The sequence below is a fragment of the Lepisosteus platostomus genome, chromosome 10 (genome assembly GCF_059453375.1).
Source record: "Lepisosteus platostomus isolate fLepPlt1 chromosome 10, fLepPlt1.hap1, whole genome shotgun sequence".
NCBI lineage: Eukaryota > Metazoa > Chordata > Actinopteri > Semionotiformes > Lepisosteidae > Lepisosteus > Lepisosteus platostomus.
In genome coordinates, this window is record NC_142620.1 from 14,276,208 (window position 1) to 14,290,000 (window position 13,793).

General features: G+C 38.3%; 1 protein-coding gene across 4 annotated transcripts in view; it reads right to left on the bottom strand.

The window, feature by feature from the left end:
* meis2a (Meis homeobox 2a) overlaps positions 1-13,793 on the bottom strand; it is a 71,918-nt gene that overhangs the window by 5,881 nt on the left and 52,244 nt on the right. For all 4 annotated transcript variants that reach the window (XM_088648353.1, XM_088648352.1, XM_088648350.1 and 1 more), the window contains exon 10: positions 311-369. In XM_088648353.1, the coding sequence (XP_088504479.1) occupies positions 311-369 (59 nt within the window). The remainder of the gene's footprint in view (positions 1-310; positions 370-13,793) is intronic.

Genomic DNA, 13,793 nt, shown 5'->3' on the forward strand with positions numbered 1-13,793 from the left:
GTGTAAGTGATTCATATCAGTGCTGTGGCTGCAATTGTGTGCCCAATTACCAATTGGACAAGAGAGAGACCCTAAGACTTCAGTTTCATTGAGTTAGATTAGGAAATCTCCAGTTAGCACCAATTTGTAAGTTGCTTCTGACAGCTGAATTCTGGGAGGGGGGATGGTTAAGGGATACATTGGAAACGGCAGCTCCTAGAATTCCAGTTTGTGGTGGGCTTTTATTTACCAGGTGAAGGGACTCCTGATGAGAAACTTGATGAAGATTTGCACCTGTGGGACTGGAAAACTATTAGTACTTGAGACTTGCCTGCTCGATTTGACTGGTCAATCATGGGCTGTACTATTCTTCTTCTGGCATTGATAAACCTGAAAAAAAGATAAAGAAAAATAAATGTAATCACTTAAATAGAATAAACATGTACAATTTGCTTTGTGCACTATATTTAGTAGCTTGCTTCTCCTCGAGTTATAAAGCACTATTTCAAAGTTTACTTTAGAAGCTAAAACACATAACAGCACAACAGTAGAGAGTTGAACACTACATCCTTTTTATGCATCTTATGATCTCTTCTTTTTTGCTAAATAGAGGTTTTGATTACATGTGGTAACCATGGATACAGATGAGAAATTCCAGAGGCATTAGTGGACCAAGTTGTTGCCATTTAATCCGGCTGTTTCTTGACAGAGGAGTTAGGCCCTTTTTCATTTAAAAAAAAAACATCCCACAACAGCGAGACACAGTTAATGTACGTAAACATGTTATTTGCAAGTTATCACTCATTAGAAATTAAAATAAGCTAAAAGTTCGCAGCCTGTAATGGCTTCTTTCTTTTTCCCTCTCATTGTAGGGGGTTCAGCTACCCTTCCAGCTGTCCATAAATGAGGACCAGGCTTTGCCACTCTCTGCTTTCACAAGGTATTGTTATGTCAGCAAGCCCATCAATTAGGCTGTCTGAAGTTTTATCACCACCACAGCAGCAAATAAGTGCTGGTCCACAAAGGCTCCTGTGCCTTCACAGCTCCTGCAGTTTTTGACTGTAAAGTCAGGGGTCATTTAGAGGTTAGTGCCAGCCAGGGGCAACCTTTTTAACTAAGAATGGGACGCCCAGGGCTTCGTCAAAAGACATGCTTGCCACTACTTCATGAGGCGCCCTTTTCACATATTAACACATGCTGAAAATGCTACAGGTACAAACATATGTTTGATATTAGAGACCTTTTTTCAATCAGGTACTGTTACCATTTTTTTTCTGATAGGCACTCCTTCGAAACCAGTCATTAGATGGAAAACGACTGGAATCAATTTTGTCTCTAATCCCAGACCCTGAGTACCTGCCCTTACCTTCTTTTCCTATTAACTGAAACTGCTATAATCTGCTTCTTTTATGCGACACGGTCAAATTCACAAAAGGCACAGTTGGGAAAAGAAAACGTAGCTCATTTACTGCAGTCTCCCAGTAAATCTCCTCTACTGGCAGCTCTGGAGTAGAGAGAATGGATGAAACACAGTAGAAGGAAGAAAAAAACTTGTATATAATATCAAGGTAGATATGATAAAATAAAAACTGGGAGACATCAATGGAGGAGTGTGAAATGATACATTTTAGCTTAATTTTTGCATATTCTCATTTTTTTGTTGCACACATGAAAGAAAACTTCTTGGGGAGTTTGAGACCAAAGAAACATCTTAAGCTTTCTAATCTACCTTTGTTGTCAGAAATGTCACCCTGCCTGAGGTGCAGTTAAAAGAAGCTTCTAGCATCAAAACCAGCTGAGCAAGTAAATACAGAAAAAGACTCCTTGTTTCGGCTTCTGGGCAAGTCTAAAGTGCAAGGGCTGCCAAAACACATTTTTTTTCCTGACACATAAGTTCAAAATTTATTCTCTACCTATTCGACAATTATGGGACACTGCTGTGTACCAAGAGTGTACTTCCAATGCACTAAGAGTTTGCAAGTTTCTATTAAGCAATAATGAGAATTTCCTTACTTGTACAAATACATTAATAAGTGGAAGATATTAACAACCATTTTTCCTTTCTTTTAACTACAGGCATCCTGGAAAAGTTTATCTGTATAAAATACCCATATGAAGGATGTGTACTAAAGTCATTAAAAAAGAAAACTAAATGCAGATACTATACATTTTAGTATATAGTGCAGTGTGTATGACTACCACACATTCGTCTTGTCCCAACAAGAGTAAATCCACTCTGTAAAAAGCACATGCAGACATGTTTTTATTTTCCTCACTGCTTTTCTAAACAAGTTGCCACAGTAACACGGTGGGAGTTGACCAAAACCCACTTTTGCCTTCACAGTGTCTTTTATCAGCTAGAGTAAAGCCAATTGAGATTATCAGAGCCAGTCTGATAAGGCTGTTTTCTCTCCTCCCATGAGCTGCTAATGGTGTGTGCTTATAACAACAAAACAAAGCTCCAGAGATGAGAATGAAGCATGCTGTGGCCTTGTATCACAGCACACACAAAAGACATACCCATTTTGCCCCTCTGTTCTCTTTTTCTCTATGCCTGCTAAGGAACAAGAAAGGAGTCTAGCTAAAATTATTTTTTACTCCAACCATTTTTATTATTTACATCTGGTAGGCTCTTTATTATAGCTTTTGCTCTCCCTCTGCCTCCCCTTTAACATTCCCTTGCACACAGAGAGCTGCCTGGCATTATTGTCCCCCCCTCGCTGCACCGCTTCTCAGCATGAGAACTCCATACTGTCTTCAAACAAATAATTAAAGGCAAGGTTAAGGGGTCAGCTGGAGGTCATTTCTGTGGATACTAATCAGAATGTTTACTTTAGCAAAACCAAAAAAAAAAACACTTCATGTGTGGTGTTCGGGTTTAAAAATCAATTTAGAGAATATAAAAAAACGGTCCCATCACTTGGAGAACCCTAAAATGCAGCTTACTCTTTTCTTTTACAGTACTGCTGAACACATTTTAAAAAAGTCACTGACTGCTTGCACTTTTCCAAAAACCACAGGTTGCTGAAGGCCTGTCAGTGTATCACGTTCACAATGTTAGACAAAACTCACAGCTACATTCTTTTATAGAGTACATAATACAGTAACAGTAAGGTATAAAATTCTGTAAGACACTACTTGAACTGTTTCTTAATCAAAATCTGAAATGCTTTAACCATGTTTGTAAAAACTCAGCCTTTGGCGTTAGATATAAGATAAGAGATATGTTTAAAAATAAAGGGTAATTTTCACAGCTGTTTCACTGTAGAACAATATTTGTTCCCCATTTTCTGCAAAGTGCTAAATTTCAAAGATGCAGTTCTAGTAAAAAAGGACTTGTAGAGATGGATATTCTTTGCCCATGAATATCACTTTTAGAGGAGCATGTAGTTTGTTTGGACTTGGAAAATGTGAAGCAAATTTTTGCAAAGAGAAAAATGCATTCAGTGTTGTACCGTCCATCTGTACTGCTCAAGATTGTTGTATGCCTTTTGCTTCTTTGTTTGTTTGAGTCAGAAAAGTGCTTGTTTCTGGTTAACTGACTTGAGGCCACACCTGGTAACTTACTCCTGTTGTCAGCATTCCTTCCGTAAGAATTCTTCTTGCCAAACCATAGTCACTTGGAGCACAGCCAAAAGTAAAGCCTCTCAGCCAGCTAAGCCAATCAAAAGCAGGGTCAGTTGTTTGACAGGTTTGTGAAAAAAGAAAAAAAAAACTAACATGCTGCTTCCAGAAAATAGGCCCATTACTCCAAATCTTATTTCTTAAAAACCAGACAAAGAAAGTCCCTTTATGTGATTTACTAATATTATCCATCAAGCATTTGCACCTATTGTCATCATACTATCAGGGCAAATTCTCAGCCAAGCTTCTGGCAGGGATTTTGAACCAGAAAAAAATATCTTAACCGAGCATGACTACAAACTCTTAATATTATTTTCTAAGCATCCTTCATTCCATTTATTTCTAATGCTCCTCTTGTTCTTTTTTAAAAGTTCCATCCCTTGTCTGCCACAAAAATTGATTTAGCAATAAAGCTCAACAGTCATCCCACTACTAAAAGCAGTGCATTTACTGTTTTTGTTTTCAGAAAGCCTGCATACTGTATGTATAACATTTGTCAATTTTATACATATAGAAAACCTGTGAGTGCACCAACAATTCTCCTCAATTATCACCCACTAAAATGGATAAGCAGCTTCTACAGCTCACCCTGGCTTTAATCCCATGTATTGTAAATAAAGAATAAGGGCAAATTGTCATTTTCTAAGCACTGTAACTATAGCATCAGATTGTTCATATCAGGAGGTTTATCATAAACTATCAAAAAGGATCTTTCAAAGCTACTTGAAAGAAGGGGAGGAGAAAAACACAGTGAGACTTCCTCTAGCTATTCATATCTGGGATCTTTCTTTTTTAAGTTAAAACATGAGTCAAGAGACACAAGCCGTAGTATATTACCTCACCCTGTATTTGATTTATTGCAGATGTGAAACAGAGTGAAACTAAATCATTTTGGAAGTTCTAGTAAGAATGCTGACATTAAGACCACCATTCTGTTTACATAGTTTTCAGAACACTTCTCTGGGAAAAATTTTACCCCTCTTTCGCTAACTTCCAGTGACCTGTTTTGATTCCGTTTTTTTTTCCATTTACTTTTTTCAACATTCTGCTAAAAGGGGGAAAAAAAGTCTTAATTCGTAGTGCCACATTTACTCTGAAACCAATTTTCCTTCAAGCTTGCAGTGTGCACGAATCATTAAGACTAAACTGTAAAATCAGACTAAGAATTATATATTTGTTTTACAAACTGACACATTTTAATGAGCTGCTAATTAAAATAAATCAATAGCACTGCAGCACATTTCTTTTCTTGAGTATCTTGCGTAAGATGGATAACTGCATTACTTTACAGGGGGTTACCTCAAGACAGAAATCTCTCTTGCCTATGTATATCACTTACCACTCTTACACATCATCTTTCATCGATGTCAGTGTGGAATTGCCTCAGTTGTCTTGCCTATGCAACTGATAAATCATACTTGCATTTTTTGTGATCCTGTATGCAAATCAGAAGGGGGGTGTCTAGGATTAACTAGGGGCCATAATATGAATTATTAACCAATTGCCAGCATGAGGCCAAGACACTTCATTTTAAATAGCTCTAAATGTGACCAAAATATTTTTCGTATAGGAATGTCTTTTTCTGTTCCTCTGCATAAATCTGTTGCTGTAAATGAGGTTGTGTAAGCCGGAGATCCACTGAAAGATAAATCGAATGCTACAAAGGTGTATTATCCCACATGAAGTGGTGGCCAGCACCTAGCCCGGAGATCCCCTCTATACCTCGAAAGACAGCGGCCTTGTGCAGTGTGGCAGGCCAGCTGTTACCTGTCTATCAAACACCTAAAGTGGACAAGCAGACCAGGAAAGAGAATGTCACTCCTTTGATCTGGCAAGGAGCAGCTGGTGATTTATAGAGCAGGACTTTGTTCTTCCGTTCTATTTTACTTTCTTTCCTAAGGCAGAACCACAAAATCCAGCGGAAAAAACTGTTCTGTTCTCTGCAACATCAACAAGCTCTGACAACTGCAACAGGGTTTTTCTTGGCCCTGACAAAGCTCTCAGGCATCTCCTTTGACGCTTCACCTTATTTTTTAAGAGATATGATAGTTATTGTTCAATTCAGCTTCTGTGAATGGAATGGACTGTGGCCAGCAAGCCTCAGGCATAAACACACCTGTATGAAAGGAGCCTTATTGTAGCAACCATGCACATCTAACCTGCACAAGCACTACTACTTCTTATGATATAAGTCAAGAATGCCCCAAACTCACCAATGGCAAATCTTCACCTAATTAATCCCCTTTCTTCTTTTGGCAAGTATGTTTCCTAAAGAATGTTTTTACTAGAGCTATTATTGTTTTTATTATGACTCATAAAAAGTGTGAGGATTAGATGGTTGATGACATATATCTAGTTTTTGTTGCCCAAAATCTTTAAAGGTTTTGCGCCATGTTCAAGAATCAGTTGAAGAACTCCTATCTGCTCTACAAATGTACTTAGGAACAATAGCTCCATCTTGCAGCAGTTTTGATACAAGAATCAAAACACTTGGTGTTTGCCAATATTAGCCTTAGTCAGTGTCTAAATATAACACATAACACAAATCCTTGGTGCTTTTAGCTATTTTGATCCCAAAAAAAGTCCAGCTTTTATCTGCTTGTATAGGCCTGCATTTCTATTCAAGAACAGGTATATCAGCAGACACATCAAATTTATCCACATCCCATTACAAAACACAAGTGTGAATCAATGAAGGATGTAAAAAATGCTGATTTACAAATTTAATGCAACACAAGTGTACATTTGCTCCTGCTGTGCTATATCAGTTATGCATTACTAGAGGGTGAGAAGACACAATAAGCTCCTGTACTGAGTTATGTTTAATGTAAGTGTGTTGTACCCACCCTGCTGAACCCTCTGAAAACCTTTAGGTGAGGTCAGTACACAGGAGAGCCTGGCCTGCACGTAACCCTGTCATTCATGAAAACAGCAGTGACTCAGGAATGCAGGCTAAAATGTCTCAATTATTAGACTTATTGACTCTGGAGAGAGTCGCTGCTCTATCATTACTGTGGACAGCAAACAGCCTGAACTGTGTGCTAGCCCCGTCAAAATTACTATTTGCTGTATAAGGTCGGCTGGCCTGATCTCACACATCCAAAAGCAGTGAAAGGAAGAGTCGTTTTCCCTTTCTTCTACAAAGGCAAGTGTGCAAAGAGCCTTTTTAAGGGAGCCAAAGGGATAGCGGGCAATCTTTATTTTCCATTACTGCCCTTCTAATCTCATAACACTATTGTAAATAGGGATCGTGGTTGGATTTTTTTTAACCATAATAATCTATTCTCTGACCCCACTTATTGTCAGCTATCAAACAGTCAGATTTGTGGATTAACCAAAGGAAACTGATAATGACAATGGAGGCGTGATATTTCAAACAAAATTGAGTGTCAATTGACTGCATCGTCTAGGCAACAGAAGTGTCTATAAGACACAAAACCCAGAAAGGAAATAAGGCCAATCTATTTTCTTTGCTTCATATCAAACATTTTTTCATGCCACCCCATTATGAGTTATAATGGGCTCTTCTGGCTGCTCCACAAGAGAGGCCTAGAGAAAGGGGCTTGAATTGTGGCATTATATAACTCAAATACTTTTCATTTTCAAAAGGGAGAGGAGGGGGAGTGGTGGTCTGTTTTTCCCCTGAGGTTTAATAGGAAGAGTTAAGAGCAGTGAAAATGCAATGTATTATTAGCAATTAAAAAGTGACACCTAACCCTTTAAGACCAAGGCAGTCCAGCACTGCTGGGTGCTGTAATGCAGGGTATTAAATCCTGTGCTTTAACCTTGATGAAACTTTCAACCCTAAAGAGGCAAGAAATAAATTAATGAAATCACAACCTGCTGGCTTGCGGAGTTCCAGCCGATTCCTGACAGTTTGTGTGAAGTTGTTTTGTGTTATACGAATGAATCCTGAACGTGACCAGTCAAACTTTCACTGCCGCTGTGAATTACTCCTTAAATAATTTATCCCTCCGACACTTAGCAGCACACAGAGACCACTGTTTGGGGAGAACAAGCCAAACAAAACTGCCTTAAAAATAGCATTGTTTGCAAAGTGGAAGGTAGGCTGGCAACAGTCAAACAATGAAGCGGTCAGATTCCAGCCAAATTCCCATCAGAGTTCTACATCATGTAAGCATCAAAGTCTCTGAAGACTCAGTCACTTTGCAAAGGTGGAGGGCTGGGGCTGGAATGTATACCTGTACACTTTTATCTGTCACGGCCAGTGTTTGGTGGAATGCAAACTTTATTTCTCTTTTGCATGCTTGCTTATTGTTTCTGAAATCCCAGGGCACAGCCTGTAAAGCTGTGTTGTCAAGACAGTGCGAATGAAAGCAGATCCTGGCTCGAGAGCTGCTCTGTCAGTTTTGTCCCTTAGGCTACACAGCCGGGTTTGCAGAGTCTTACAGCATTAGTAGTGTGCATTACCTACTCTATTTTCCACACCTGCCTTCTTACAAATCATTCTCACATTTTAACCCTGTAAGGGCATACGTAAGCCCGGCAGCTTAAAGCAAAAAAAAAAAACCAACAACAACACAACTTTAAAAAACTTAAATAAAAAAAACAATCTTTCAATTAATAATCCATCCCATCTTTTGAATTCCACGAGTACACAGCACACACCGGCAGCAATGCACGATTTCTGTTTTTAATTCTTTGTGATCAATGAAAGTCCAATTCACTCGTTAATCAGAAATAAGTAACATTACACAATGCTGCCACTCTGAGAGGATTTAAAATTGTATCTCATTTCGAAAAACACAATAGTGAGAGTGATTTGCTGTTCATGTATATGATTTCTAAGTGATAAGATCAAAGGAAATTCACCACAGACATGAGCAGACTTTATTTATAATCACTGTGCATGTATGCAGTGAGTGGTATGGTTTCTTATTCTGGAGTGGCAGCATGGCTACCACAGGGGAAAACTTACAGATCACAAGCTGTTCGGGAGATCCTGTAATATCCTCCAGATTAGATGGGACCTTGTCTTAAGGTCTCATGCCAAGGACACAACCCCAGACAGTTGAGTGCTCCACCCCCAACATCTAACACAGCTTGGCTAATGAACTACATTATCGGAGGTGACAAATTAAAGTGTTACAATCCCACTGAAATAAATTCAGAGATAAACTGATGACTTTGGGCTATGCGTAGCAACGTACTCTCTGAGGAGTTAGTGGGAAGAGGAATCCAAAGATGGAATTCTGTACATGTATAGTGTCTCTGAATTAAATAATCATTTCCATAACAAGAGATAAATATTAATTTAGCTGTGGGAAATCCTAAATATTACTGATAAGCACAATGCTGTTGCCAAGCCTTGCATAATTTCTTAATTTTATAAATGCTTATGAGATCTCAATTGAGTATAACAGACATTATTTAGATGTGGTGCTGATAGAATCTCTTAAAGTGTAGTAATATACGAGAATTAGGAATAGATTTTTTCAAGGCATTTTAATAATTCCTTGCACGTATTTAAATACACCTTATTAATGCACTCTAGTATTTTTGCATTTATTGTGCTGAAACGTCATTGTGACAACTGTAAAAAAATACACTGGAGTGTATTTGAGTAAAAGTAAATAAGTAAATACTCATATACATTTATTTAAGGGGACTATAATAACGAGGTGATTATCATGTTCCATGAAATCAGAGGGCACTAGGGATTGAATTAAAAACACTTAAACAAACAAAGGGGAAATTGTAATTCACGTAATTATAATCTCAACTAAAAGCCATGCAAATAGTCCTAGACCTAGGATATGATGAAACACCAAACAAACGTGTCTGAACAGAAAGAGAATGTGTTTGACTGGTTCACAGGGTTTAGAGATATGAACCACAAAAGAGTGTGGATTTGAACTCCAAACAGCCCGAAGGGGAACTTGTCACACCTGGTCACCTTTCCCCAGAAATCCTGACTATAGGCTCTGTCATCATCATCCCTGCGAGCAACCTGTCATTTCTGAGATTTCCCTCAACAGATAAACTCATTATTTTAAATCTTTTTTTTTTTTTTTGTGCGGGCTCTGCAGGCCTTCAACATTATTTGCAATATCAGCAAACTCGCAGCTCTAGTCCCAACCACTGCTGCTGTGTTTTATGTGTACTGTATTTACCCAATCGTTAGTTCATAAGAAAGAGCAGATATATGGCATGCTATAAATAATGGCAGGAATGTAAAAGTGAATTGATCTGTCTGGCATTGCTATCCAGTAATAGTGCTGGCAGAGGAGAAGGCTTGAACTGCTGCCAAGTAGCACAGGTCCAGCCAGTGATTTGTCTGAGAGGTTCTGCCATGTCAGGCAGAAAACAGACTCAACTGGACTCCCATGGCTGGGAGGACTGTCTGCTGTTTAAAAACAGTGCTGTCATTAGGAGGACTGTGCAACCAGCTGGTTGGATGTAGTGGAGAGACTACACTGTGAGACAGGAATGCATTTTTCAAAACAGAAAACCTTCCAAAACCCTTCTGCGGGAAAAAAAAAAACTTCAAACCTTTAATTATTGTATTAATAGGCACCATTGTCACATAATCTGCACAGGCCTAGTCATTTGAAAAGCTATACATGCACAAAAAAGGAACATCACTGATTTTTTTTCTTCTGTTCCCAAAAGCACTTGAGATCAATGCATTTTTTTTACCCTCAGAAGCTGTTCCATTCTGCTGTAGCATTTTATCTTATACTTAAAAATATTTCAGTTCTTATCTATAACCTCAGTCCTGTTCTATTTGATTAACCTAAATTGTTTTCATTGCAGCACGTGTTAAAAAAATAAAGATTGTGTCAGATTATGAAATACTCTCATTGATGTGGTTATAGCAAAATGTTAGTGGGGGAGGTTTGCAGTATATTTTTAAACATTCTATTTTATGCTCTTTGTACTAACTTTGATTCCCAAGTTATTACCTTTCTATTTTCTCTGCTGTAGTCTTTCTGTTGTGCTGAAAAAAGCATACAGAACGCTGCATTTGTGTCTAAATCCTCCCTAATATTTGGCAGATATTTGTGCAGTATATGTGAAGAACCCAACCTTTACATCTTCGGGAGCGCTAAAGTAAAATGGAAGCTCATAAACAGAGACTTGACTGTATAGACTTTGCATTTTATCTTAAAGTAGTTCCTGTTTTTATAGCTCTGGCCTTCCCATCTTAGTGCTCTGAGCCTGGGTCACAAATCTTGCTGCTATTCCAGTGTGTGACATCTTCGCTCGTTTGCTGCTGCTCATTAACAAACAATACTGCTGTGAAATTGGTTTAATGACAAAGTAATAAAATTGCTATTCTGCTCACAGATTGCCTGAGGCACTCTGAGCTCCTACAAGGCTTACTGTGGGTGCCAGGATGCATTAAGCTGCTTATTCATGAAAACTGCATCCTTCAGTCTTTCTTTCCTTTTCTTTTTTTACTCTATACCTGCAAATGAAATAAATTAACCTACTTTTTCCCCTTGTATCTCTCCCTCTCTTTCTCTTTCGCTCCGAGAACAGAATTTCCATCTTAAAAATAAAAAGAAGCTCACCCACGCAAACAGAGCTCTACTTCATTTCAAACACGTAGCCCTTGTTATTTAGCAACCAACCAATAAAATGCCATGGTTTTGTTATAAATATATATAATAAAACCTCTCTTGGATCATCTCCTGTGGTACCCTGTTTAGAATCTTTTCACACCCTGGTTGGATAACGGTTAAGAAAACTGTTTCATATTTTTTGTTGGATTAATAAAAGATGCCAGTACACCTTAAAAACATTTTTGTGGGCACCTGTTTTTCATAACGAAGTACATGTTTAGAAAAGTGCCCTGTTTCCATTTGTGTGGGGCCCTCCTCAGACCATGAGATTTACTGCTGTCTGACAATGATGAAATAACCAAATTGCACTTTGACAGGTGGGTAGGTCTCGTTAATTACACTCAGACATCTTAATACTGCCAAACTGAGGCAAACAAACATACAAAATAAAAGCCAATACTACAAACACCAATTGTTCATTTTTGAGCACATATGCTAGCAATTCATTTTTGCCATTTTAGAACGAAGAATATCATACTGTTGTGTTCAGTATAAATGTACAGATCTTTGCTTTCTTTTGTTTTAGATATTCTAGGCAATGTTTATGGAATTTAAATATCAGCCAATTTGTACAGCAACAAAGCTGTCTTTACCAGATTTCTAGGTGAAAACTGTGCTCAAGGCACAAGCGGTTTTCTCAAAATGCACCAAATCCAGTTCGACATATATCAAAAATGTAATTAATATTGTACAGTAACAGAAGTCAGATCAAATGAATTTAGGGATGGGCCTTGGGATCAGACAACAGAATCAATCCTCCTAATTAACTGCCAATTAGTAATCCCTAAATGAGGAGGATCAGCCTGTCTGCACTGCCAAACGTTGGCTAAGTGTACAGATCTCTTTCAATGCCTTTAGATCATGTTGGTCATTATTAGCAGTATATTTTTAAAGTTAGAGACACAATGCAATTCTAGCTTAAGTGAACTGATCAATCCAAGCAGGAGTGGACACAATATTCGTTATTTTAAACTTACTGCAAGGTCCAGATCCCGGAGGGAGCAAAAGAATGCTGCAGTTATGTTGCAATCAGTGTACAAATAATAAAACAAAGTCATGCCAATTGATATTTTTATATTACATTTGGAAAATATTACTTGCTATTCTGCATTTCATACCAGTCAATGCTGCCAAATCAGAGCTTCATAAGAAACATAATTTCTCTTCAACTCTTTCGTGCAGAAAGGAAAAACACTGTTCTTGAATTCACAAGGCCTTTCGATTTCTGTAAGACAGCGCCATACTGTATGTTTGTCCTTCTTTGCCACTAACAAGATGTTGTTTGTAAACCAAAGCACGGCTCTTTTCTTGCCAAGTAACAGTTTGTAAAGTGAGCACGCTGGCTGCAAGTCACTGAACTTAAGTGTTTCTCTGTTGGCAAAGTGATAGCGTACTTTAATTATGTGCTGAACAATGACTACAGGGAGCACAGAGAAGATCTTTGCAGCCCCACACCAGGTCCTGTCGGCAAAATAAAACACACCCTTTTGCACCACTGCTGTAAGGAAAGCAACGTCTAGCACAGTGCAGCACCCCGACGTTTCTGCATTCTGCTGCTGTCAGAAGGACGAGCCATAAAGCAGAACCCCAGTTCAAATGATTGGTAGAAACTTGTGGAAGAAGCACAAGAGACTGCTTGTGGAGCGGGACCTATTGATCATCACGTGATCCACATTCTCAAAAGGACTAAGGTCACCCAGTGTGTCTATGGATTTTAATAAGTCACTTATTGGGTTTCTTTCTTATAGCTAATTATTTGACTTATCCGTGTAGGTCCTGGCCTGGAAAGGGTTTGATAAAAATGCAGTACTGTAAAGGAGCAATATTATTATGATTGTGTATTTTTGTATATTGCCAAATATGAAGAGTTTTCAGAAAAGAGATTTTGTACTTTCTCTCTCCAGCCATCAGTCAAGGGGATCATCTTTCTCAGTGTAATAGTCCAGCACCTTTGCTGTGGCCCACTTTCAGTCGGAGGCAAGGGGTAAATCCCTCACAGCACCAGGGCAATAATCACAAGGCTTGTTTTTATGGTGGTAAGCAGGGCATGTCTTGCTGTGCCTATTGCAAAGACTTGAAAGGATCTAGTCAGGGTCCATTTAGTCCAGACTGATAGAATAACACAAGGGTTTAAAATGGCAACTACAGCTGGAACCTGCATGTTTCCAAGTCACACTACCTGGGCCGAGAGAGCCTATGTTGTCAATAACATAACTGTCACTTTACTTATCTGACCTGCTTTTAGCTCCACGTTATCATAACTCTTGTGTACATGTACAGAAAAGGCATAAATAAACATTTTTTCTTGTTACATTCTTGTCATATAGTGTAGTATCTTCATTTATTTATGTATTCAAACTCAGTCTTCATCCAATCAAAACTTGTGGCTGCTCAGTTCGGAAAGAACTTAATATTTCCAATGCATATGCATAGTGTGCACAAAAAAAAACTCATTACAAGTTCACTGGTATATAAAACCAAACTTAAAAACTGAAGAGCATCCAGTCAAATAAAAATGAAAAACTGCAGACTCAACAACAGCTTTAAGAGGATCTGACATATAAAAAGCAAGAATTGAATGTGTAAGGAGAAACCACAGGA